Below are 27,859 nucleotides of genomic sequence, written 5' to 3' on the forward strand. Positions count from 1 at the left end.
AGATTAAGTTTCAAAACCAATAATCAAGGTCTTTGTGCAGCCACTGACACTTAAAACGCGAACATAAACCGTTTTTATGGACGGGTATGCAAATGGGATATGAATGAAAGTTAACAACTGGAAATAATTATGTACGATATCGAAATCATAGACAAAAAAAGATATGTGCTGTAATGATTACATTTTCTATACGCAGAAACTAAAACAGAGGTTAGGTGGTATGAACTGTGACTCACTTTTATCGTTGGTATGTTAGGTGAAACTACTCAACATGGAAAAGCAAAATGTGGTAGGTAAAGAACGCGTAGTACTTAATGATGATTTTGTTGAACAACAACCGGCCCGAGTGGCCGTGCGGTTCTAGGCGCTACAGTCTGGACAGTCTGGAACAGCGCGACCGCTACGCTCGCAGGTTCGAATCCTGCCTCGGCATGGATGTGTGTGATGTCCTTAGGTTAGTTAGGTTTAAGTAGTTCTAAGTTCTAGGGGACTGATGACCTCAGCAGTTGAGTCCCATAGTGCTCAGAGCCATTTGTACCTTTTGTTGAACAACACATTTCTGCGTTACGCGTTTACTATACATATTTTCTTGTAGAAGTCACCACCTCAGAATCGTTTCTGAATTTTAGACTCGTGCCCGGTAGGCATAACAACAGTTGTTAAAGGGTTAACGATAAGCTTGTTTAAAATCTTTATCATCTTTCACTGTTGACTACATGTTGCTTGTTGTTGTTGTGGTCTTCAGTCCTGAGACTGGTTTGATGCAGCTCTCCATGCTACTCTATCCTGTGCAAGCTTCTTCATCTCCCAGTACCCACTGCAACCCACATCCTTCTGAATCTGCTTAGTGTATTGATCTCTTGGTCTCCTTCTACGATTTTTACCCTCCACGCTGCCCTCCAATGCTAAATTTGTGATCCCTTGATGCCTCAAAACATGTCCTACCAACCGATCCCTTCTTCTAGTCAAGTTGTGCCACAAACTTCTCTTCTCCCCAATCCTATTCAATACCTCCTCATTAGTTACGTGATCTACCCACCTTATCTGCAGCATTCTTCTGTAGCACCACATTTCGAAAGCTTCTATTCTCTTCTTGTCCAAACTGGTTATCGTCCATGTTTCACTTCCATACATGGCTACACTCCATACAAATACTTTCAGAAACGACTTCCTGACACTTAAATCTATACTCGATGTTAACAAATTTCTCTTCTTCAGAAACGATTTCCTTGCCATTGCCAGTCTACATTTTATATCCTCTCTACTTCGACCATCATCAGTTATTTTACTCCCTAAATAGCAAAACTCCTTTACTACTTTAAGTGTCTCATTTCCTAATCTAATCCCCTCAGCATCACCCGATTTAATTTGACTACATTCCATTATCCTCGTTTTGCTTTTGTTGATGTTCATCTTATATCCTCCTTTCAAGACACTGTCCATTCCGTTCAACAGCTCTTCCAAGTCCTTTGCTGTCTCTGACAGAATTACAATGTCATCGGCGAACCTCAAAGTTTTTACTTCTTCTCCATGAATTTTAATACCTACTCCGAATTTTTCTTTTGTTTCCTTCACTGCTTGCTCAATATACAGATTGAATAACAACATGTTGCTTATGTGGGAGCAAATAGTGGTAAAGTGATTGTAGCACAAGACTCATCATTATTCATGGGGTTTCTTTGAGATGGTTGTCCATTTGTTTGATTTGAAGGCAGCTTGTCCTTCACTCATTGTCTTTTGAAACAAATGAGCTCACCCTTCCCATTTTTATTATTTCATATTCTAAAATCGCCACTACAAGGAACCATAAACATTTTTAGGCCTTTGTAATTGAGCCGTGATACAATGAGAGTATCAGCAAATTGGTTTCTCGTTGTGAGAAATGTGTTCATCGTCGGGCTATCTATGTTGATCATTAAATAAGCAGCATGGTGAATAAAGATGTAGAGTGTTTATGACGTTTGTTTTAATTAAAAAGCGTGCTGGCGTCGCCTTCCGAATTCCTGGCGCCACTAGCTCAATATGTCGTGTGATGTCCTGCTTTGAGGCCACTAAGATCTTTGCTCGAGACTGTTGACGGGGGACGGGGCGCGTCTTGGGGTGGCGAGTTGCGGAGTGGTAACGGAGCGAGGGGACGGTGTGAGAGGTCCGCCCGGCGAGCAAGGCGAGCACTCGCCCATGCGTTTTGGGTACAGAGTCCGGCGAGTGTCTGCTGGGCATATCTGTGGGTCGATCTGAATCGATGGCTGACATCGAGCGCCGTCTCCGTGCGTAGCCTGGCCAGCCAGCTCTGGGACGTGGCACACCAGTGAGAGAGCTTTAGAACCGGCAAGCTTCAGCTTCGATATGTGAACTTCAGTTTTGGAGGTCTTAACTGTTATTTTATTATTGATACGTATAGGCCTGCTGCGATCATTGCGATTTCCTAGCTGATCTATTTCACCACCATTTGTTTCTTTGAATTGTGGTTGTTCTTTGCTTTTCCTGAGCCGATATAGGTCTTCGTTGTTTGTTAACAGGTTATCTTAAACTGTGTGAGCCAATGGTGCCTGCGGTCTTCCTCTCAGCTAGAGAATAAAAAATATCTTATGAATATTGTCTTGGCGCCAAGCGCCACCAGCCGCCAGAAATATTTTGACCTATTTCACTACTGGCCATTAAAATTGCTTCACCACGAAGATGTCGTGCTACAGACGCGAAATTTATCCGACAGGAAGAAGATGCTGTGATACGCAAATAATAAGCTTTTCAGAGCACTCACACAAGGTTGGCGCCGGTGGCGATACCTACAACGTGCTGACATAAGGAAAGTTTCCAACCGATTTCTCATATACAAACAGCCGTTGACCGGCGTTGCCTGGTCAAACGTTGTTGTGATGCCTCGTGTAAGGAGCAGAAATACGTACCATCACGTTTCCGACTTTGATAAAGGTCGGATTGTAGCCTATCGCGATTGCGGTTTATCGTATCGCTACATTGCTGCTAGCGTTGGTCGAGATCCAATGACTGTTAGCTGAATATGGAATCGGTGGGTTCAGGAGGGTAATACGGAACGCTGTGCTGGATCCCAATGGTCTCGTTTCACTAGCAGTCGAGATGACAGGCATCTTATCCGCATGGCTATAACGGATCGTGCAGCGACGTCTCGATCCCTGAGTCAACAGATGGGGACGTTTGCAAGACAACAACCATCTGCACGAACAGTTCGACGACGTTTGCAGAAATATGGACTCTCAGCTCACTATGGCTGCGGTTACCCTTGACGTTGCATCACAGACAGGAGCGCCTGCGATGCTGTACTCAACGACGAACTTGGGTTTTTCGGATGAATCCAGGTTCTGTTTACAGCATCATGATGGTCACATCCGTGTTTGGCGACATCGCGGTGAACGCACATTGGAAGCGTGTATTGTCATCGCCATACTGGCGTATCACCCGGCGTGATGGTATGGGGTGCCATTGTTTACACGTCTCGGTCACCTCTTGTTCGCACTGATGGCACTTTGAACAGTGGACGTTACATTTCAGATGTGACGACCCGTGGCTCTACCCATCATTCGATCCCTGCTAAACCCCACATTTCAGCAGGATAATGCACGACCGCATGTTGCACGTCCTGTACGGGCCTTTCTGGATACAGAAAATGTTCGACTGCTGCCCTGGCCAGCACTTTCTTCAGATCTCTCACCAGTTGAAAACGTCTGGTCAATGGTGGCCGAGCAACTGGCTCGTCACAATACGCCAATCACTTCTCTTGATGAACTGTGGTATCGCGTTGAAGCTGCAAGGGCAGCTGTACCTGTATACGCCATCCAAGCTCTGTTTGACTCAATGCCCAGGCGTATCAAGGCTGCTATTACAGCCAGAGGTGGTTGTTCTGGGTACTGATTTCTCAGGATCTATGCACCCAAATTGTGTGAAAGTGTAATCACATGTCAGTTCTAGTATAATATATTTGTCCAATGAATACCCATTTATCATCTGCATTTCTTCTTGGTGTAGCAATTTTAATAGCCATTAGTGTACATAATATAGGAACTGCAAATAGTATAACATGAAATAACAGCCCGATAAAAAAGAATACATTTGCTGCACACATCATCACAACATCTAAACTATCTCTCTCCCGTCCTCATGCCATAGAAGATAACTGAGAACTGAGAACCACGATGACAGGATGTTCACGTCGTAGCCAATATCAACATTCACTCCTGAAGACATTTAACGGCCTTACATGATATCAGATCAGGTAAAGCTCCAGGTTTTGATGGCTTACGCCCAGGATTCCTTTTGCACTATCGTAACTGTACAAAGGTATGACCAGCCCAGCTTCTCTGAAATATTCTGCAAACAGAATCCATTCCACGACTTATGAAACAGGTTAATGTCTCTGGTGTCTCGAAACCTCGTAAACCCAAAAGAAAGTCAAAGTTGCGTCCTATCTTCTGAGTATGACAAACAAATTACTGAGAGGCTGCCGCATGACAGAATACGCATCTAGATACTTGGAAACATTCTCGTTGAGCAGGCCGGATTTCGAATAAACTGTAACTGTGTCGATCAAGTTCTTTCATTATTAACTTACGTGGAAGCTGACTTCGAGAAACAACTGAAGACCTATGCAGTATTTATTGATCTGTCTGCACCTTGTAATACTACGTAGAAGCTGGGTAGAAGAATAGCCCAACTCCTCAACAATATGTTGCTTGACACACCATTTCATGTAACAACAGGCAAAGAGGCTACTGACGAGAAGACTCTTAACCATAGCCTACTTCAATTCATAGTCGCTGCTCCGCTATTGTTTACCTTGTACATTCCAGTTACCTCAGATACTCCTAAGTCCACGAAGTTTTGATTATGCTGATAACATGTAACAGCAGTACAGCACAAACAGAGGTCACCGGAAATGTAGCAAGAAAGGGTCTAAGTATAACGGGACAATATTATCGTAAAGAATCCCCATGGTTTCATCTGAGTAATAACCTAGGCAGCCGTTAAATGGATACGTATTACTAGGCTAATCGTCTGACCCACAACAAATATCCACTCATACCTGACAGAACACTGTCATTTAAACAGCATCATATAGTGACTGCAGCTAAACTCAGGTCCAGAAATATTACCCAGCAAAAAAATGTGGTGTCACATGGGGTTCTGCATTTTCGACCTTACGATCATTTGTCCTTGACCTTCTCTACTCAGCGACAGAGTACAGTAGCTCAGCGACAGAGTACTGTAGCCCTGACTGGATAAACGGAGCTACACGAAATTAACAGGTGCGCAACTAAATCAAAAAGGATGCGGATTGTTACTGGTGCAATTAAGTCCACTCCAATATTCTGAATTCTTGCCCTGAGCAGCATTCCACCATCTAACCTGAGAAGCAAGAATATCCTTTTGCAGGAGTGTAAGAAATGTGCCAAATCAGCAGCTGCCAGTTCATCAGGACATACCTGCTGTCCAAATCAACATACTCCGCCCCAGACATTCTCCTCTCAGGAAAGCTAGTAGCATGGCTGACCATAACTTCAGTCTCCGCCAAGATTGGGCACAGTAATGGTATAACACATCACCACAGGTTCATAACTTTCTCCAAGCAGAAAACAAACGTGTAGAATATGGAGTACATTTAACAGGATCCGGACCAACTACGGGACATGCGGCGACCAGATAACGAAATGCATTCACTGTGGAGTGTATATGACGTTTTCCTAGACAAACTGACAGAGATACTGTTAAAGATTGCCTTCGAAATTTGTATTCTGAAACTCCTGGGCCTTGTTGGACACTAAAGCAGATGTGATCAATTATGTAAATAACACGTCTATAAATTTATAAATTACGTACTTTTTTTGTACAGACATGCAGCAGGCAAATTTGCATGCTGTTTGCATTAATTGTAATATTGGTTTAATAGTTTAGAGAATGAGAGTGCAAAAATTTCTTAGGGGTTTTGAGAATACTCATTAAGAGGCACTTGTACAGTAGTAACTGATCTTGAGATGCCCTGCGTAATTTCCCTTCTTTGATGTGGAGAAGCACTCTCTGGTTTTTGAATTTTCCTTTTTTGCATGTGCATGGGAAGACACAGGACTGGAGCTGAGATGAGCGACCAGAAATATCACTTTGCGCTGCGACTGGAAGGCCCAGGCATTCCATTCGTGATAAGGACTGCTGGTGTGGCCCAGCAGGCTGCGTTAAGCCACTTTCTGGTTTGCAATGCTGTGCCGCCTAGCAGAATGCCAGGAGGTAGAGAGGCACCGAGCTGTGGGCAGAATGGTTTTCTTATGTTCTGCAGGCCGGCTTTGTAGATAGCCTCCACCTGTTTTCGAAAACGGTTAGGGCGGCACATCACGATGCGTTCGGCGACTGAAGTCATGGGCAGCCACAATCTGTTATTAATTGCGCGCGCCTGAAAAATGCAAGTGCGCGGTCTCGTTTTTGGTTGATTCGGAATGCAGGTACTTTCCTATGGGCCTCTGAAACCCCTGTGGATTCCAGTGTGCAGGTGGACCGTTTGCTGGTCTGCCAAACCAATTTGACTCCATGTCAAAACTATGCGTGACGGAATATGTCAAACGTTTAGATGGCCGACTCAAGACAAATAAGTACACCAACATCACTCATTGTATGCGTGACGCTAGAAGCAGTACCTCTGACAGTTCAGAAGGTAACTGGCACAGGCTCTAAATGGCACACTGGCAAAGGACGTAAGTCTCGCCGTTTAGGTAGAGACCTGCAGTTCCTTACTAGTGAAGTACCAGTACAAGAGTGTGTTCTTATCTTTCTGTCCGCTTCCTCCTCAGCTCGGTAGCAAAGCACATTTACATCTTAGACTTCCCCTACTTAAGCACAAGCCAATCACGAGCTGGAGCCTGGTATTCGAGGCTGTAGAGTGGCCCTTGCTCTGCATACACCGATTTTACCAATCAGAGACTTTAAAATTAATTGGGAGAAAAAGGAAAAAATATGCACCTCCGCGGCCTCTTTCCCACATGTTTGCCATGTCTTTTGCTAACAAAATGACCAAGATAGAACTACAGCCCTCCATAAAAACCTTATTATCTCGCCTGTTGCATCCATTTCAAAGTTTCCAGTGAACAGTCATATACTCGCTAAAAGCCTCGTGTTTTCACAAATATGTTTTGTAACAGAGTCTGGACGTCTGGGCTTCGGTGGCCCTGTCCCTCATAAATTCGCAGACGCTCACGCTTGTTTTGTCTGCTTCCTGCCTAACAACGGCCCAACATTTGCTTTATCGCTGGTCTACAATGCGCTGGCCATTGCAGCGGCGACTTCTTGGAGCTAGTCAGTCTACCTGGACGCGGCTGCTTCCCGACCAGCGCCAACCAACGTGCCTGCACAATGAGACCGCGGAACTGGGCCATCCGAAATGTCTCCCCTAGCTTCCGCAGAAAAAAAAACGTGCTTCCCTCAGATTACCGTCACCGTGCACTTTTACTGCAGTCGTTTAAATCGGCACCCTATTTCTTTGAACACAGGTAACGCTTACTGTTATTTCTTCCCTACAGCATGTAAGCACGAGCATTAACTACTGCCCATCATCATCATGATGTATGAAGTCAAAATTGCAATAAAGATCATATTCCCTAAGAACATGAAGCGGCATAACACCAAATTGGAAGTGAGAGTGCCCTGCAATCTCTCTAAGTTTTACGGCGAGCATCAAAAGTGGCACAGGCGAATTCGGTCATTTTGTTCTGCACTTTTGAAATTTCATGCGACTTCTTGTCGCAGATTCAATGTTCGTGTCTTGAATGTAGGATCTGATTACCCACTCATGAAGCTTTCAGCCACGGTTTATCCATTACGATGTTGTGGGATTAAATTTGAGTCTCAGGTTGACGAACCACATCCTGGCTCGCTACTGACAGTAGCTACGGTCTCTCCTGAAAATGTCTTCCACAGATGGGAACGAAACGTTGTTTTTAAGCTGAAATCAATTCAACCACGGCATAATAGCCCGAAACATTTTATTAATCGCGATACACTTGAGTTTTTAAACGACAGATCGGTCTTTTTTTTTCAGGTACCTTCTAGTCACATGAATTTATTATGCAAATCCCCACTTTAGGATCTACACCAAGGGTATAATATGGCTTTTTCCACCTCAGATTGCGCACATGTAAATTCATATGTTAAGTCTTAGAAAAGTAAGGCTGCCCACAGTTAGCTTTCTGCACTGAAAGATAAAATCACGAACAGGGGATTTTGCAGTATGTATAAAATGATGTGTAACTTGCCATGTGATTAACGCTAATTTTTAAATAACCTGATAGACACACATAAAAAATGTTTTGCATCACCCCAGCTCCAAGAACTCCTGAAGATAGACATTGACTGTGGATATCGTATCACAGACATGGTCCCAAAGATGTAAGCAACCATGCATGTGAGCAGCCCCTATTAGACGGAGGGGGTCCGACAGCCGATCGTTTCCAGTCATTCCACCAGGAATGAGGTACACGGCTCGTGTTGTTTGTAGTTCAACCATGCCTAGACCGTCAATACCATGGATCAATCGCATCCGCATTGTTACTTTGTGCCGGGAAGGGCTCTCAACAAGAGAAGTGTCCAGGCGTCTCGGAGAGAAACCAAAGCGATGTTGGTGGAGGAGATACAGAAGGACAGGAATGTCAATTACATGCCTCGCTCAGGCTGCCCAAGGGCTACTACTGCAGTGGATGACCGCTACCTACGGATTATGCCTCGGAGGAACCCTGACAGCAATGCCACCGTGTTTAATGCTTTTCGTGCAGCCACAGGACGTCGTGTTATGACTCAAACTGTGAGCAATAGGCCGTGTGATGCGCAATAGCTCTCCCGACGTCTATGGCGATGGCGAGGTCCATCTTTGCAACCACGACACCATGCAGCGCGGCACAGATGGGCCCAGCAACATGCCGAATGGACTGCTCAGGATTGGCATCACGTTCTCTTCACCAATGAGTGTCGCATATGCCATCAACCAGACAATCGTCAGAGACGTGTTTGGAGGTATTGCGGCCAGGATGAACGCCTTAGACACACTGTCCAGCGAGTGCAGCAAGGTGGAGATTTCCTGCTGTTTTGGGGTGGCATTATGTGGGGTCGATGTACTTCGCTGGTGGTCATGGAAGGCGCCGTAACGGCTGTCCAATACGTTAATGCCATCCTCCGACCGATAGTGCAACCATATCGGCAGCATATTGGCGTCTTCATGGATGACAATCCGCGGCCCCATCGTGCACGTCTTGTGAATAACTTCCTCCAGGATAACGACATCGCTCGACTAGAGTGGCCAATATGTTCTCCAGACATGAACCCTATCGAACATACCTGGAATAGATTGAAAAGAGCTGTTTATGGACTAAGTGACCCACCAACTACTCTGAGGGATCTATGCCGAATCGCCGTTGAGGAGTGGGACAATCTAGACCAACAGTGCCTTGATGAACTTTTGGATAGTATGCCACGACGAATACAGACATGCATCAGTGCAACAGGACGTGCTACTGGGTATTAGAGGTACAGATGTGTACAGCAGTCTGCACCACCACCTCTGAAGGTCTCGCTGTGTGGAGGTACAACATTCAATGCGAGGTTTTCATGAACAATAAAAAGGGCGGAAATGATGTTTATGTTGATCTCTACTCCAATTTTCTGTACAGGTTCCGGAGCTCTCGGAACCGAGGTGGCGCAAGACTTTCTTTGATGTGTGTACAACTAACCAAAGATACTAGACGCTATTTCTGTTCAGTCAGTACAAGAGAGAACGTGAAGAAACTGCCGCACCAAGTCACAAGGACTGTCGATGAGGTGAAACGTTAGAAGAAGATACTTAAAATGTACGATAATTGTACTATCACTCCTGACAACACAGATACTCACGACTGATCCAGCGAAATCCAGCGAATCCAGTGAAGTTAATATCACATTTTTTCAAACGTCTTCAGAATGGCTTGAAAGCTGGTGTTGATCAGTTCCATGGAAAAGACCCGGTTGGAAATAGGAAACGCAAAGAAAGCAGAAAGGAATTAAAATAACTATGTATGATTTTAGAAACATAAGCGAGCAGAACTGGAATGAACAGAATATTATTCTTAACTGTTTCTACATTTGTTGCCTTTCAGCAGCGGTTTTTCCAAGTTTTAAACAAAACTTTATACAGACACCCTGATGTTTCGGATCATCCACCGCAAAACTGCAAACTCACGGAAACATGACGATGGAAAAGTTCCCATCAAAAACTAACCTAAGCACTCGTCTTGCAGCTACTCGCCACACTAAATTAAGAAAGCATAGAGCGTTAGCGCGTAGGGTGAGTGACCAAACGCAACTATGGTGGCTATATTTCGTCCAAATTGCTGCGGAATGTATGAACGACCGATAACGAAGTATAAAGTCGCTGAAATACCTAGGTTATTGAGACAAAATGTTGCTGGAAGCATGCAAATATGCATGCATTGTATTGTACAGGTGCCGGATGCCAGAATTGTGGGACGGAGTTCCATACCTGTTGATTTTTCAGTCTGTAAAGCGACTGTTAATGCTGATTGTGGATGACGCTGGAGTTTCCCACCGATGATGAAGTTGGAATGGAGACAGATCTGGTGATCGAGCAACCCAAACCAACATCTTGACACTCTGTAGAGCGTGTTGGATTACAACAGCGGTATACGGGCGATTGTTATTCTGCTGGAAACACCCCATGGTATGCTGTGCAAAAATGGTTCAAATGGCTCTGACCACTATGGGACTTAACTTCTGAGGTCATCAGTCCCCTAGAACTTAGAACTACTTAAACCTAACTTAATCAAGGACATCACACACATCCATGCCCGAGGTAGGATTCGCACCTGCGACCGTAGTGGTCGCGCAGCTCCAGACTGTAGCGCCTAGAACCGCTCGGCCACCCCGGCCGGCGGTATGCTGTTCCTGAATAGCAGCACAACAGGTCAAATCAACAGATAGACGTATTAATTTGCAGTCAGGCTGCGTGGGATAGCCACGACAGTGCTCCTATTGTCTTGCCAAACACGATGGCCTTCCCTCTCGATAGTACCAGGTGACTATCCCGAGCCCAGTCTTCTTGCAAACGTACATGCTCGTGACCATTGCTGCCAGCAATCGTGTACAGTGGCTACGTTCATGCCAAGTAGTATTTCTGCACCATCGAAGAAGTAACATCCAACTTCTCGTGACCCTGTTACACGACCTCTTCAATTCAGTGAGGTGTTGATAATGGCGTCTTTGTCGCCTTAAAGGCATTCTTGAGTAACATCAGCTCACCACGTCCAGTCTCAAAGGTAACTTACGGTCACGACCATTACAGCGTGTATTTAAAGGAAACCCGATTTGCATCTCAGAGTATCCTACTGGCGCTACTCTTATACGACTGCCGCGAAACTGCAATAGACATCATTTTTGAGATGTAGAAACACACCCAGGAAAATTTGTTTATGCCGGCCGCTGTGGCCGAGCGGTTCTAGGCGCTTCAGTCTGGAACCGCGTGACCGCTACGGTCGCAGGTTCGAATCCTGCCTCGGTCATGGATGTGTGTGATGTCCCTAGGTTAGTTAGGTTTAAGTAGTTCTAAGTTCTAGGGGACTGATGACCTCAGATGTTAAGTCCCATTGTGCTTAGATCCATTTGAACCATTTGTCTGGTGTTTGAAAGTCGAGAATACTTTGTGTACCACCGCCATTTCCCCCTTTTCCCATTCCAGTCGCGAATAGTTCGTGGGAAGAAGGCTCAGTGTGGACACGAATCTCTCTTTTTGGCTTCACCGTGGGGCGAAAGAGATGACCAGAGAGAGGGGGTGTGAGAAGGAAATGGGCAGAGTGGATGATGAGAGGAGATCGGCATAGAAGAGGGAAAGATGGAGAGGGACAAAAGGGGAGAAGAGTATGGATCTAGTGGGGGAAGGAAGAGATAGATGGTCAGAGAGAGAGGGCAGAGGGGGTGGGAATGGAGGGGGGGGGGGAAGAGGAGATGTATCAAGAGAAAGGGAAGGAAGCGATGACGAGATATGTGTCCAACACGTACGTGGGCGAGGCCGCTGGGAAAAAGCAAGTTATGTAAATAAATATTAGTTTTTAGTATACCACATTGTTAAACCGAATTAAAAAACATAAAATTATTTCTCCTAGATTCTTAACGCAATACAGATAGTCGATAAAATGTGTGACTGAATTTTTAATACCAATGACGCTTCAAACATAAAACCTGTGGTGCACTCGATAGATAATTCTGCACTAATAGTTCACCTTTTTACTACTACACCTTTTACAAAGTGATGCATGAACAGCTCACCACTCTACTGTTATCTACAGCATGCACCCCACGTTTCTCGTTTCAAATCATACTTGCACTTCCATAGCTATTAAAAATTCTCAGTCATAAGTTTTTAGGACTATTTGTATGGGATGATGAATCTATATGGCACTTTGAAAACATATCTGATACCTTTAGTCCGTTTTAGAAACGTGGTATACTGAAAATTGACTTTTATTTAAGTAATAATTTCCTGTGTGGTTTGTGTTGCCTCTGTTTAGTTCAAATGACTACTGATTTCTTCTTTCGTCATTCCGTAGAAATGAGAGCGTACGAAATCCACCTTCGCTTCTGTTTACAGTTCCTAAAAGCAGTACAATCTGGCATTGTATCTTTCTGGAGAATGATCTACTTCAAAACTGTACTAGTTTTCATGACATTCTTGTTTACACTTCGAAGAGATATTTTCCACGAGAGGGCCTCATGGATTGCTCTGCGCTTATCAATTTTCTTAATACTTGGAAGTTTTGAAGGGCAGTGGTCGGACATCAGTTCAATAGTCTTTTAAAGCAACAAGGTGATTTCTCTTTAAAAAAATTAAAAAACCATCTTTGAAAATTATATTTCCGAGTGCTATTAAAATGAGAAATATTTCTAGAGACTGAACAGTATTTTTGATGTGTCTGTTTGTTTCTTTTCAGAGTTATATATTTCGTATGTCGAGAACAAATATTTATATATTTTCATCGGCCGGTAGTCTAAAATAACAAAAATTGTATTAGAAAGTTGTCATAGTTTTAAAAAGAAGAATATGTTGTTTTCCCCAGAAAAATGACTTAATATTTTTATTGTAATTTCCATTTACCAATAAATACAGAATTTAAACCAAAGTTGATAGTAACGAGATACGACTCAGCGACGTAGCTCTCATCCGACTTGACGCAACGCACTTAGCTACCAATGACTATGACAATAACGTCTAAAAGTTTGTACGTAACAGCAGGCGATCTTATTTGAGAATTGTGTCGGACTGAGTTAACAGATTTATGTTGTGGAAACGGCTATAAGTCTTATAAGTTGTAAAAGAATTTGAGGTGGCCCAGTCATTAAGGCCGTCTTGTCAGATAAAAGCACATATTTACGCAACCTGCTGTCTGACCTGAGTAACAACAGAGACAGAGTGCACAACAAATCCGAAAAATACTCAGATACGTTTCAGTCGTTTTCACAACTCGTGGAAACAGTATTACGACGGAAAGCACTGCGAACAAATAGAAATTTGCGGAATGTTTGGACAGCAGCTTGTATTTTGGTTATAGACATTATTCGCTTCTACAGGAAAGAGAAACAAAATGGTGAACACAGCTGCAGCTAACCTGCTCCCGCACGCTGTGCGCCCCCAGACAGTAGAGCAGCAGCTGAGCGCTGATGGTGGGGGCGGCGGCGACGCACTTCAACAGGGCTTCGTTCTCCGAGCTCTGTGGACACACACAGTACTTCAGTCAGTGAAGCTGCGAATTCAGCTCATGAGGAGCCTGTCATATTATTAGGAGCGCCCGCCACTTGTTAACTACAACATCTGTCTCCCTTCCACCTCTCTCCTCATCTCTCCTCACTTCCCTTTCCGAAAACAAACAAACATGCACTATCTCTCTCTCTCTCCCCCTCTCTCTCTCTTACTGACACACACACACACACACATTTATTAAAACTTATTCTTCTGTGCTGTGTACTTTGAGAAGAACTAAATACATTGTGAACATTGTTACACACTGCCGAAAAAAATTAGTACCACTGAAAAGATGACGTCGATTGTGGTCCGTTGATGGCATATGCACATGGGGATAGTAGAGATAGTATGTGTACTGATAATGGTTTCAGCTTCGTCCTGCAACAGATATCGTAATGGCATAGCTACCATAATGACAGCTGTGTCTACCCTTTAATAGGGAATTCTCATAGCCAGAAGGCTCCGTATGGTGCAAACGTGTGAAGCAAGCAGGCGACCAAGCTACGACTACGCACTCGTGCTTCCTATAGGCAACTGAGTGAATCTGAAAGAGGTCAAGTTGTGGACTTCCGAGTGGAGGGATGATCTTTTCAATGAATTGGCACACATGTTGGACTTGCTGCGTCAGTTGCACAACGATGCTGGAATCAGTGGTCATGTGAAAATTCTCACACCCATAGACGAGGTTTCGAACGTCCACCCACCACAGACGGCCGCCAAGATCGTCGTATCGTAAGGGCAGTAGTTGCAGATCGTACAGCTACCTCAGCGCATAGAAGAGGGCTTGTGAAGCCAGACGTGTCGACACGGACTATTGAAGATCAGTTATTAGCAGTCGGACTGGGGTCACGTACTCTTCTGGTCCGTCTTCCATTCACACCACAGCATCGAAGGGCGCAGCTCTATTGGTGCTGGCAGAGGATCGCTTGGAAGATGGAGTGGCGCGCCATGGCCTTCAGCGATGAAAGCAGATCCTGCGTGTTCGCGAGTTATTGTCTGTGAGTGTGACGTAGACATGGTGAGCGCTGTCTGTTTGAGTGCATTCGTCGAAGACACACTGGTTCTATGCCAGGCCTTATGGTTTGGGGTGCAATAAGCTACAACTCTCGTTCACCCTCGGTGTTTTCGAAGGGGACGCTGACCAGTGCTCGATACATGCAGAATGTCTTTAGACCCGTTCTTTTGCCGTTCTCCCAACAGGAAGGTGATGTGTTGTGCCAGCTGCATAATGCTCGCCCACACACTGCCCGTGCAACTAAAATTGCTTTGCAAAACGTGCAGCAATTTCTCTGGGCAGCACGATCTCTGGACTTGTCTCCAATCGAGCACACGTGGGATGTGATGGCATGAGAAGTGACTCGTGCGACTCGTCAATCAACAATTCTTACATAACTACGTGAATAAGTCGAGCAGGTGTGGCATAACGTATCTCAGGACAGTATTAGCCATCTGTATGATCGACTGAATGTATTGCTGCCCGTGGAGGCTGCACCACACACTAATATGGGTGTTTCAACATGGATCGATACCTGGCATCTCAGAATCTTGTGCTATTCATCTGTAAATGTAGTCAGTTCATGTACTCCATACGCACTGTTGCAACAATAAATCTTGAGTGAATTCGAAACGTCTCAAAGGATGTACTAATTTTTTCCGGCAGTGTAATTATGGCAATGTAAAATTATTCTTGTTGAAAGTTATGCTACATTACTGAACGTAAATTAAATATTTTTCCATTTATCTGCAGACAGTAAAAAAAACTATTAATATCAAATCAGTCAAAGCACATTTACTGTTATTAGTTATCGTTTATCAGAGTCAAATTACAGGGGTGGCTTGAAAAGTTCTCAGATCGGAATGGAAAAAATGTACTTACATCACCTAAACTTTTTTTATTTTTCAGTGTAATCTCCTTGTAGATTAATGCACTTGGTCCAACGATATTCCAGTGCCTTGGTCCGACAATTTTAAGAAACCGCGATTAGTCACCGTTTTCTTTTAGGAAACATTTACCCCAAATTATAAGCAACTCTGGGTAGAGCTTTGATGCTGTCTCGCTAAATTGCTCAAAAAGCTGTATTTTGGGCACAATAAATCATTGAACAACACAACATGTACATAAAAGAAACTAGAATTTTCAGCCACTAAACATACCTTAAAGATAACCTTTTTCCGCAAAAATATTCACAGCATGCAAAAATTTGATATCACAAAAACTTATTCACAACACGTATTGTCACCAACTACGCAGCCAGGTTCCAGTATCGTTGTTTACATTATATCCCTTTTTTTATTTGTCCAATATACTCTTCAACGGTAACAATTCATTTACACTCAAAAATAAACAGTTTTGTATCATTAATGGATCATTTAGCAGGAAATATATTTCTAGTCTTGCCCCTTTTAATTAGAAATACTATTACTACAGTGGAATTTGTACGAATAACTTCCATGTGTGTTATACATATCTTGTGGATATATTAGAATCCACAGCTTGATTGTTTCCATTTGTTTTATCTTCAGAATATGAAGATGGGGATTGGAAGTGTATGTGGGTTCAAATAAACACTAGTTTACAAGATGATGTATTTTATTAATCAGTTATTATCTTTATTTGTTAATTCTAAGGAATTTAATATTCGTGAACTTAGTAACCACCGATTAAATCACGTATTCTTGCTACGTATTACTAATAACTGATGAACTGGTAAAGGGTTCACATTCTCATCCTCTGTCTTCATGGGAGGAGCAGATTAGTTCAGAAAACGGGTTTACATGCAGTCACTGGAGTGCTGCAGGTTTAATACGTTTCTGATTATGGTTTCTTCTGTAGAAACACTAAAACTCATAGTATAGTGACAGAAAGACACTGTAATAAGACTCGTAAAAATATTGAGGTGGCAAACATCTTACACGAACTGATACACAATATGGGTAGGCAAAAACTGAGTATGCGACACCGGATACAAAACACTCGAGGAACGACATTTCAAAATTTTGTTTGGAATAGCTTAAGCATAATGCGAATGACTTCCAGCATTGAATATAGACGAAACTAAGATCCTCTGTTACGCGCTTGAGACCATACTGTATTCATCACAGTATTTGTATGGAACGAAAATGAGTTGAAAAACGTGAAAGCCATTTTGACAACGAAAATAGAAAACTAGACTGTCTTACTCAGATTCTTAGTGTGTACGTACTCTTTCGAAAAGGGTAAAGTAGTGATGAATTCTTATTATCCAACATTACAGTACTGATTAGGTAATCAGTTGAACTAGAAGCGAACAAGTGTGTGGCGTGAAAAGATTTCTCGAATCAAAACAGTGAGTCAGCTCACGCAACGGCGATTGCAGTGTCAAAGGAGCGCAAATTAGACTCAGAAATAAGATTCCGCACGACGTATTTTCCAGTTACTGACCAATTCGGCTTTCTTTTGTTTCCTAATCTCAAAAAAAGTCTTTCACGGATGCAGTTTTCGTCGACCGAAGACACTATCCCTGCTATACATGAGTAAGGTGGAGCTTTAGAGACAAATTTCTTTTCTGGGGCAAAAGGAATATTGAAATCTCATTGGGCCAAGTCTAGTGAGGGTAATGAAGCTGGAGACACAAATATTCATTTTCGTAAACAGTGTTAAATGCCACACTGTTTACAGACTATCAATCCACCCTCGCATTATATCTTAGCTTTATTCACTCATTGTAAGCATCTGTATAGAATTACATTTAACTCTTTCCTTCCCAGTGTTGCATACACGCAAAACGAGGTTTAACTTCACAAAGTGCAGTCTAAATGATATTATTATATAAAACTCATCATCCAAGTGTTGAAGGAGCTTCACAATTTCTATGTCTATGATTTTTGTATTTCGCAATTAGTATAATACCTTCTGAAAAAAAAATATATATAGAAAAGTTCGTGTCTGATGTACACAACACTGGAACGAAATAGGTTAAGGAAACCACGTTGCTTTTAGCTTGTACGTTCGCATGTCTCCCTCTGACTGCCATCAGGACGTATGTGTCCCATGACAGGTTACCAGAGAACCAGTTGGAATTTGCTGCAACTTGTTGCTACGTATCAATGTCCTACTGGTAAAGGGAAGCCTACTAAAGGTTAGAAGAACTGTTAAACTTACACCTTGCATCTGTAGATTGTGCTGTCCTCAAGTTTCGTTGTTAACTCTCGTCGCCGTTTTGCCACAGCCTGCAACCACGAACTGACGCTTGCCACATCACAAACGAAGCCCACATTGAACACCAGCAGTGTGAGTTACAAACTTCGTGTGTTGCTCCCTACACTGATGTGTGTCTGTTTTCAATATATCTCTTAGTTCTCTTCTGAGGTGCTTGTGAATAATCCTGTATGTACTACGACCCTCCCCCCCTCCCCTCTTCCCCCCCCCCCCCCACCCAGCAGGACACTTAGAGAATGAAACGTCAGGAAATATTCTTTTCACATTGTTACTTCCGATTCAAGCATTAATTAAAATAAACATACGTTAACGTTTTTTAAACAAAAGTGTTACTCGCAGAGTCAAAGCTGAGGTGAACAAGTGTTTTGTAGACGATAGAATCAAAAGTGAAAGTGATACGACAAAAAAGTGAAAACCTGTTTCTTAATTTGTTAGATTAGTTTTATTATAGTACATCTGATATCTGTACTTCTTATTGAATTTTTCTGAAGAGCCCTGCAAAGTTTGCTACCACTGTCTTATCCTTATTCTTCGTAGTAACATTGAAAAAGATGTTGGTATAGACCTCAGAGTTTCGCTTTAGGGCAAAAGCAGTAGCACAAAGTATGTAGGTCATGAACGTAGATTTTGGTTATTATGTAATTTCTGAATGATAAACAGAAAAAATTTAAAAAAAACTGTTTTTATGGCAGCAAGTTTCAGACTTCCGACAGTTCGTCCGAAAGAGTTTTCTCTGTTATTTGTAAAAGATTTCCTGTTCCTATTTCTGTTAGATAAAAATTTCATCCACATACTCGAGTATATAGACTGTGAATTACAGGCAAAGATAAAAAAACACAGAGATTAAACTTATTTCGATATTTCTTTAATTATTTTCGATGTTCTATAGCCACAGACAAGCAGAAATACACACACACACACATACACACACACACACACACACATACACACACACACACACACACATATGTACACACACGCAAACACACAAACACACAGAATTCATACTGAAGTAAGTCAAATAGTTGCCACAGCACTTGAATTACTGTGCACAGACACAGTCGTGAGTTTAAAATCACAGAATATCGATACTGTTATATTTGTTGGTTTGAATATTAGGTGGAAGAATTTCTTTATTTTTTTGGGAGAATGTACCAAGCCTTTTCACTACAGTTATACGTACAGCGACTATCATTATCGGCGCGTGGTCTTCCGATTATTCGACCTCACACATTAGCAGTTCACAAAGAAAGAAATGCACTCCTGTGTTGCCGCAGTAGAAAATAAATTATTGGCATAAATATTCACATAGCAGGTGGTTATTGACAACTTCAGGATACAAATTTTTACTACGAAATGTTACACGAACAGCTTATCTAACAAGAGAAAAAGTATAAGTCCTACAGCGAAAGCAAGAAACAGACAGAGAGAAGGATGGAGAAAAACATTTTAATTGTTGATCTTGAAGTCGACTGTAAAAGGCTCTGGATACCAGTAGTAATATAATTCGTCAAAAAACGAACTTGGAAGTTACAAGTGAATATCGACAATTAAGAAATATGCTTGCAACTATCAAAAGCCCCAGTCATATAGTGGTACGAAATACTGCATTATACCAAATGATATATACCCAACGGACATCATACAGCTTCTTTAAGAACAATACGGTCAGCCTGATCTCATTTGCATTTTTTTCGACTTCCATTCAACTTTATTTTTTCTTCATCACGTAGATTGCCGAAAATCTTTTCAGATGAATAAAACTTGCGAATAATTTTTACCGATGCCGACAATACTGTACGTTACTCTTTCAGAAGCTGTACGCTGCTCTCATTTTTCCATGTCACTGGATCGAACGCTATCTACTGGTTGAAATTCGAGGAAATAATGTCACATGACGATTGCTTCCTCTTTGCTTTGGGGTTTCAAATAGTTGTGATTCTAGCCAAACAGATGATAGGTTAATATCTTACAGAGAACATTAACATGATGGGTAGCAACAAGAGACTTTCATTCGGCTGTGCAATCTGCAAGTTACGGATATTGGCGGTAACGTTTACGTAACTTTTTCTCTTCTGATATCTAAGAAAGTAACCGAGTTCTTGTATATATTATGGTACTCACGTACGTCGCCGGGAATATCAGCATGCAGCCGTTAAACACTCCAACAGCGAGCTGCATCATTGCGATAGGGTTCATGACGCTTTCCAGGTGCTTGACGAATCTGCAAAGACGAGTCGATTTCAGAGTAGAACACAAGTAGCCTAGGCATTTTATCCATGTGCATTGAATAATGAAACTGAGAACAATTTTTATTCAATTTTGTGGGTCCTGAGTGTTACGTTACGTAATTCATGTTCGAGCAATTTCACTACCGTTTTAGTTGTGTGGCAGGAACCCTCGTAAGATAAAGTAACTTCTAGAACTGTCAACTTTTGTGAAGAAAGCTTCACCTACAAAATCTAAAATTCTAAAAGTATGCAAAATACACTCGAAAGCAGACACTAAGGGTATACAATATTACTGTTATACAAACTAAACTCACAGACGTCTGTTGACAGTTATTTCGAGATTCCTTTAAACTGTTTAAAGAATTTATTTGATTCTTTGGTGCAACAACAGAGTACACATGGGAGTTGGACTGATCCCTGAAATATACTCCCAATCAGACGCCCTGAAACACAACATCTATTAAATCAAATTTGGGAGGATTCCTGACTCCACACAAAATTTCTTATCACAATATACTCTCGCTGCCTTATCACCTACAATTCAGTGTAAGTCACTGGGTAGGCTCTAGATCTCCTCCTTCTCAACGTATGAAATACAAAATGTCACAATGTACTGCACAGAATGTGCTACCTTACATATACCAAACATTTGCTGTGTAAATGTGTAAAAATGTGTCTCCTACTAGAACGAGATAAGTATGTTTAAATTGACATTTTCCGGGAAAAACGAGGATTATTTTGTTCTTCTGGAATGATGTGCACAATGTTAGGGGGACGACGGCAGCTTGTTTGGCAATTACTGAAACTTTTTTCTCATTCGCTGTGTTCCATGATACCTATGACACAAGCAAGAGGTACTGTGTACTCTGAATTAGTGTTTTCCTGTTATATTACCTCATTTCTTTGATTTTTGTGTGCTCTAATACGCATGCTATCATCGTCAAATCCTACCGTTTTTGCAGAATTGCTTGTAAGGGTTTAACAGAGTCGCAGGTGACAATAAGCATCCCATTTCTTTATTACCCACAATTCAGTCTGCAGTTTCTCCTATAATTCCTCTTAAGCCTATGGAACCAAGGATGACAAACATGTTTTACTGTGTCACGCTAATGACTAGTCTTTTTGCAGTTTGTCTGAGAGATATCTGCCTCTGTGTCAGATTAGTGTGGTCGACACGTTGCTCTCTCCGTTGATCAGGCAGTTTTTGCAAATAGTTCTTCTAGTGTACGAGATGAGTAGTATGAACGGCGATTCGCGAGGGTATCTAATCGTGTTTCATCCGTTTCTTCGCGTTCAGTAGTGCTAGGGTACTGATGCAGTTTTCAAGTTTCATCTAACCGGTGCGACCTCGTAAAAGCTTACAAAGAGGCACAGGCACAGGCAAGTCTCCGCGAGTAAGAAAAATCTAAACTCGCGATTGTATTCCACTAAACAATGTTATAGGCTTTATACCGATACGGATGTTTTCGTATTTCACTTTCTGTTATAGCACTCTCCTGTTGCCTTAGGAGCCTCGTCTGAGTCAGTTGTTTCCAGATGTTGCAAGATACGAAAAATAAAGTTCGTTACAGTCAGATCTCCACTTGCGTTTCCACGAGAAAATAAGACGAAGCACCTGAAGTTGATGTGAAGTCCAACATAACATTCACAAAAAAGAAAACTCTGTTTTATCCTACTTTTACAATAAATTATGTCTTTTGCACTCAGATATTATGTTCAGATTTCGATTCAGCCCTCTAATTAATTTTTTTCGTAAATTTTTTGCGTCGTTCTAGAGTAATATCCTTCAGCAAGATAATTATCAGTTCTTTCGTCTGTTTACGTCCTTGGAAATTAATGTTAGCTACAGCTCAATTTCCCGCCACTGCAGCAAGGCCAGAGTTTAAAATCCCGTCGATGTCATGGACATTAGAGACAGATCTCTAGCTCATCTGAATAAAAGTTGGAGAAGAAATCAGTTGTCATGAAGTTATTTTAAGTAACTTGCAGAAGTAAAATCTGAATTATAATTTTTGGACAGCGATTTGAAGCCTGAACCTCAAGAATATGTATTCACTGTATTGACGAGATCACGATCCTTTTGGCTAACGAACTCGTAGTCCTTAGAGTGTCAATACTAGGACGCCTGAACCTAGCCCACAATAACAAAGAATGAACCAAAAAGTAAACCAATGGCCATTTCACATGATAATCGACATTGCAATCCTTCATCTAAGTTCACTCTTAACTCGTTGAGGCTACCTCGTTCGTACTCCTCCTATACCACGTTTAGTTTTTGTTTCTTTGTTTGTTTTTTAAAAAGGGAAAGCGAACTCCTTTTCCACGCCTTGAAAGCCCAAGAGATGTCGACCGGCCGCCGTGCCAACCTCTTGCGAGGTCATTCGGATTCGTTAGTAGGGCATATCGTAAATACAGTGCTCTCCCAGCCACTTTCCAGACTATAGAGCAGCTACTTCACATTCAGGTGGCATCATGAGGCTGAGTGCATCTCACACAAGTCCTCCCACCAAGGAATACGGCTTGGTAGTACTGGGGATTGAATTCATATTCTCTATACGGCAGCTGTCTGTGCTGACCACTCAGCTATGGAGGCATATTACCATGATTTATCGGTGATACAAAACCTTTTTCTTATTGTCTAACTAAGCCGTGAAGATGTAGAAATGGACGCACATATTCTGCATGGAGCAAACCTAAGAAACCACCCTGAACCATCCCAGGTGTAGACTGTAGTGTTTTATGTAACACACTGAAAGTGTTGCCGGATGTGACTATCCAGCACTTAAAACACCCATCAAATTTGATGTGCTTAAAAAGACATAGCTGATTTCATTTAGCTGCTATGAATGAAAGTGTCAAATAGTCCAGCGGTGCGGTCGTCATATTGTGGCAAGCATATCCTTCTCCCATCCTTCTGTGTGTCCACCTCTTCCTTCCTCTGTCTGTCCATCCTTCCACCTCTCTATGTCTGTCTCCCCCTTTCCACCCTCTCTGTCTCTTCATCTCCTATTCCCCCTCTCTTTGTCCACATCATGCACATCCCCTTTCTCTATCTTTTTCTTCCTCCCCCTGATCGTATCCTCCACTCCTGTCAATTTCCTGTTCCTTTCGCTCTGTTCATCCCCTCCTCTATCCACCTCATCCCCTCCCTAGTTATGCTCATCAGCTCATCTAACCGAGCGAGATGGCACAGTGGTTAGCACACTGGACTCGCGTTCTGGGGGACGACGGTTCGATCCCACGTCTGGCCACCCTGATTTAGGTTTTCTGTGATTTCCCTAAATCGCTCCAGGAAAATGTCAGGATGGTTCCTTTGAAAGGGCATGGCCGACATCCTTCCCCATCCTTCCCTAATCTGACGAGACTGATGACCTCACTGTTCGGTCTCTTCCCCCAGACAACCCAACTCAACCCCAGCTCATCTGCCACACATTTAAATACAGTAGGCTGATACTACTCCCAGGACACATCTGTTATGCACAGCAGCCTATATGTCAGTGGCTTAAAAATCATTTATTTGCTCCTAGCATTCACTCCAGCCATGCAGGGCAACCAACACGTCGGAGCCCAGAAAACCACATCTTGCACTCGACATGCAGGCTGCCTTGCAAAGCAAGTTGATTTGGCAGGCTGATACTTTCTCCACACAACATGCTTACTATGCAGGGAAGCCTACAAACCAGAGGCTGGAAAAAACACGTTAATTCCAGTATCTCTGTTCCCATTGGACCTAGAATGTTAGAAACGCCTTAGTGGGGAGACCTGATCAAGTTGGAAGTACCATTCGTTAACGAACATTAGTTGGAACCATACACATATGTAGCCACTTTATTTACTGTTATTTTGGACATTTTATTTGGCAGACTTTGGTATGTACTGGTTGCCATATGCAATCCAGCTATGCTTTGCATACGTATCTAGTGTGAACTTGCTTTTGGATGTATTCTAATTTTTACTTTTGTGCATAGGTTGGTCTTAGAATTGGCATAGCCAGAAACTGGCCACCAACTAAATAACATCCATTTTAGTCGCAACTCTGACTGTCTCTTTTTGCATTAAGTCTAAAGTGTATTGCTGTCCCACATTACCATGCATGCTGGAGTTATGCACCACGCACTTCGCTTTCGTCTTATTGTTCTTCAGACCATATTGTTAACAGGTGTCACTGCGATATTTTAATATTCTGTTTCAAGTGCTTTCACTTCCTGGTGGAAATGGAAATGGAAAATATTACAATACAAAACACCAGTTTGATATTTATCAGGCTTTATGGAGATGTGCTCGCATAATGGATATTAAATGATTAACCTTTTCTTCCATTAAGAACCGATATCTATCATCGTTATTACCAGTGTGAGGCGTGTCCTCCATGGACATGAACACTCTCATATATCCATTGTCACGTGGAAGCAAACAGCATGTGAAAGTCATCTTCAGGACTTTCTAGCGACACTTGAAACATACGCTGTGTCAATACATGGAGACTGCTGGCTGGAGGCTGGCATGAAACTATACGCCTTCCAATGGCATCCCATACATGCTCTACGTGTGACAAACAAGAGGATCTATCAGGGCAGTAAAGGAACAATATACACGGCATTACAAAAAGGTACGGCCAAACTTTCAGGAAACATTCCTCACACACAAATAAAGAAAAGATGTTATGTAGACATGCGTCCGGAAACGCTTAATTTCCATGTTAGAGCTCATTTTAGTTTGTTCTTCCACCTACGCTCAATGGAGCGCGTTGTCATGATTTCATACAGGATACTCTACCTGTGCTGCTAGAACATGTGCCTTTACAAGTACGACACAACATGTGGTTCATGCACGATGGAGCTCCTGCATATTTCAGTCGAAGTGTTCGTACGCCTCTCAACAACAGATTCGGTGACCGATGGATTGGTAGAGGCGGACCAATTCCATGGCCTCCACGGTCTCCTGACCTCAACCCTCTTGACTTTCATTTATGGGGGCATTTGAAAGCTCTTGTCTACGCAACCCCGGTACCAAATGTAGAGACTCTTCGTGCTCGTATTGTGGACGGCTGTGATACAATAGCCGGCCGAAGTGGCCGTGCGGTTAAAGGCGCTGCAGTCTGGAACCGGAAGACCGCTACGGTCGCAGGTTCGAATCCTGCCTCGGGCATGGCTGTTTGTGATGTCCTTAGGTTAGTTAGGTTTAACTAGTTCTAAGTTCTAGGGGACTAATGACCTCAGCAGTTGAGTCCCATAGTCCTCAGTGCCATTTGAACCATTTGTGATACAATATGCCCTTCTCCAGGGCTGCATTAGCGCATCAGGGATTCCATGCGACGGAGGGTGCATGCATGTATCCTCGTTAACGGAGGACATTTTGAACATTTCCTGTAACAAAGTGTTTGAAGTCACGCTGGTACGTTCTATTGCAGTGGTTTCCATTCCATGATTAATGTGATTTGAAGAGAATTAATAAAATGAGCTCTAACATGGAAAGTAAGCGTTTCCGAACACATGTCCACATAACATATTTTCTTTCTTTGTGTGTGAGGAATGTTTCCTGAAAGTTTGGCCGTACCTTTTTGTAAAACCCTGTATACAGCACCGTTTGCGGAAAGTAAAATGTTCAGTAGCAACGGTGTGCAACACGCCATGATAAGAGCAGGTGCAGTACAGTGGAACTATAATAAGTTGTTTAAATGTCAGAAAGGTACCGGGCCTACCGTGCACGTAGGCCCAACATCGCCCCCTTTTGTGTGACCAGACGGGTCAAACTTACGCAACGCTCAGTCGGTGCGGAGCCAGCATACGAAGTGGAAAAGTGTAACCAAGTGCCACTATGTCTCGCTGACACCACAGGGTGTAATATCAGCGTGTGAGAGCGTTCGAGAGGGGTAGAATGATTGGTCTTTGGCGTGCGGATCTGTCGTTCTGTGACACTGCAGTTAATACACAAGACACTAATTTAATTGTGAGATGTATGTGGAAGCAAAGGAGAGAAAAGGGCCATACACAGGGTCAACAGGTTACTGGGTGACACAATTTGATCACATTGTGAGATGACCGCCATCTTGTCCACAGTGTTGGCACAACACTGGAGCACTGCAATGGATACAGACATGTTTGTTTTGACGGTTCGACATCATCTCCTATGGCCTGGAATGGTGACACGCATGTCATTGCAGCTGCTTCCATTGACCAGAACACACCACCGCCACAGACAGCAATGGACACGTGAACGCTGACACTGGCGCTCTGAGTGGCACAATGTAGTGTTATGTGACGAGTCCCGCTTCATCTTGTCCAACAGTGATGGCCGCATAGGCGTTTGACATCACCATGGTGAACATAGTCGGTCAGACTATATTGTTGAGCGGTATAGCGACATATGGCAAATATAATGGTATGGGGCGCCATTGCCTGTACCACGTGATCTTGCCTCCTACGTCTAGAGGGAAGTCTGAATAGCTACCACTACATTAGGTTTTACAACCTGAGGCATTGTCGTTCTTGCAGGCCATTCCACTTGGCATATTTCAGCAGTACAATGGCTGGCCGCATGTAGAGAGGAAGGTGCAAGTCTTCTTCGAAGAATGGCGTGTACCACTGCTTTTCTGGCTTGCCCGTCTGCCTCACATATCGCCCATCGAACATGTTTGGGATATGGTCGGTCGGCGGCTTTTTCGTTTAGGTCATCCTGCCGCCAGAGTTGCTGCGTTGCGGATGCGGCTAGAAACCGCGTGGCAGAGTATTCCCGAACAACATATTCAGGCTCTCTTTGATTCCGTTCCACGATGTCTAGTGACTGCAGCACGTGGTGGCGTTAAGCCATACTGTATTTCTAGTCACAGTGTTTGTACAGCTCTGTAGTGATAATCACTTTTTTTTTGTCTCATGTCTCTAATCGATCGAATAAATTTCTTTGTGATCATCTCTCTCGGTCTTGGTGTTTCACTTTCTCCAAACAGAAGTGGAACTCTGAGTGTTCGTGGTGTGAACTGCAATATTGGTCCTAGCAGCTTCCTGCTGGAAAGTGCCTTTTGGACACCAATCATCAAGGCTACGACGACATGCTACATACTAGTGAGCATTCGGTCTCCGTTTAACAATTACAAATTCTTTACATATTCAACAGCCGGTCGGAGTGGCCGAGGCGCTACAGTCTGGAACCGCGCGACCGCTACGGTCACAGGTTCGACTCCTGCCTCTGGCATGGATGTGCGTGATGTTCTTATGTTAGTTAGGTTTAAGTAGTTCTAAGTTTTAGGGGACTGATGACCTCAGTAGTTAAGACCCATAGTGCTCAGAGTCATTTGAACCATATTCAACAGTTCCTCACTCCTGGATTCTAGGAATCGCTGATGTCCAGTCTCGTGAATCGGCCTTTCAACAGTCCGTCTACCGGTCAGATCTGTGTTGATCTGACCGCCATAAATACGACATTCATCACTGACCGTTCAGGAACGCCATTCAGCGTTCCAGTTGACTCTGGGTCTACGCCGAGCAGGTCTTTTATTGTCTATAGCATCGTATACACGTAGCGGGACAAGTTTCAGGGCTGTTCCGCGACATTTTTCTCGTGTTCCGCGACTGTCGCGAAACAAAAGTCTCAGGTTCCCCATCGAAGCGGGAAACATGCGGCAATGGTACTTAACTCGTTTTA

The 27,859-nt window shown here is 43.0% G+C and overlaps 1 protein-coding gene across 1 annotated transcript in view; it reads right to left on the bottom strand.

The window, feature by feature from the left end:
* The window catches only part of LOC124613469 (odorant receptor Or2-like), a 68,036-nt gene that overhangs the window by 21,048 nt on the left and 19,129 nt on the right, over positions 1-27,859 (bottom strand). Inside the window, exons 2-3 of the mRNA XM_047142176.1 lie at positions 20,112-20,211; positions 13,656-13,757 (exon numbers count right to left, since the gene is read on the bottom strand). Coding sequence (XP_046998132.1) covers positions 13,656-13,757; positions 20,112-20,211 — 202 coding nt within the window. The remainder of the gene's footprint in view (positions 1-13,655; positions 13,758-20,111; positions 20,212-27,859) is intronic.

The sequence above is a fragment of the Schistocerca americana genome, chromosome 4 (genome assembly GCF_021461395.2).
Source record: "Schistocerca americana isolate TAMUIC-IGC-003095 chromosome 4, iqSchAmer2.1, whole genome shotgun sequence".
In the NCBI taxonomy this organism is placed as follows: domain Eukaryota; kingdom Metazoa; phylum Arthropoda; class Insecta; order Orthoptera; family Acrididae; genus Schistocerca; species Schistocerca americana.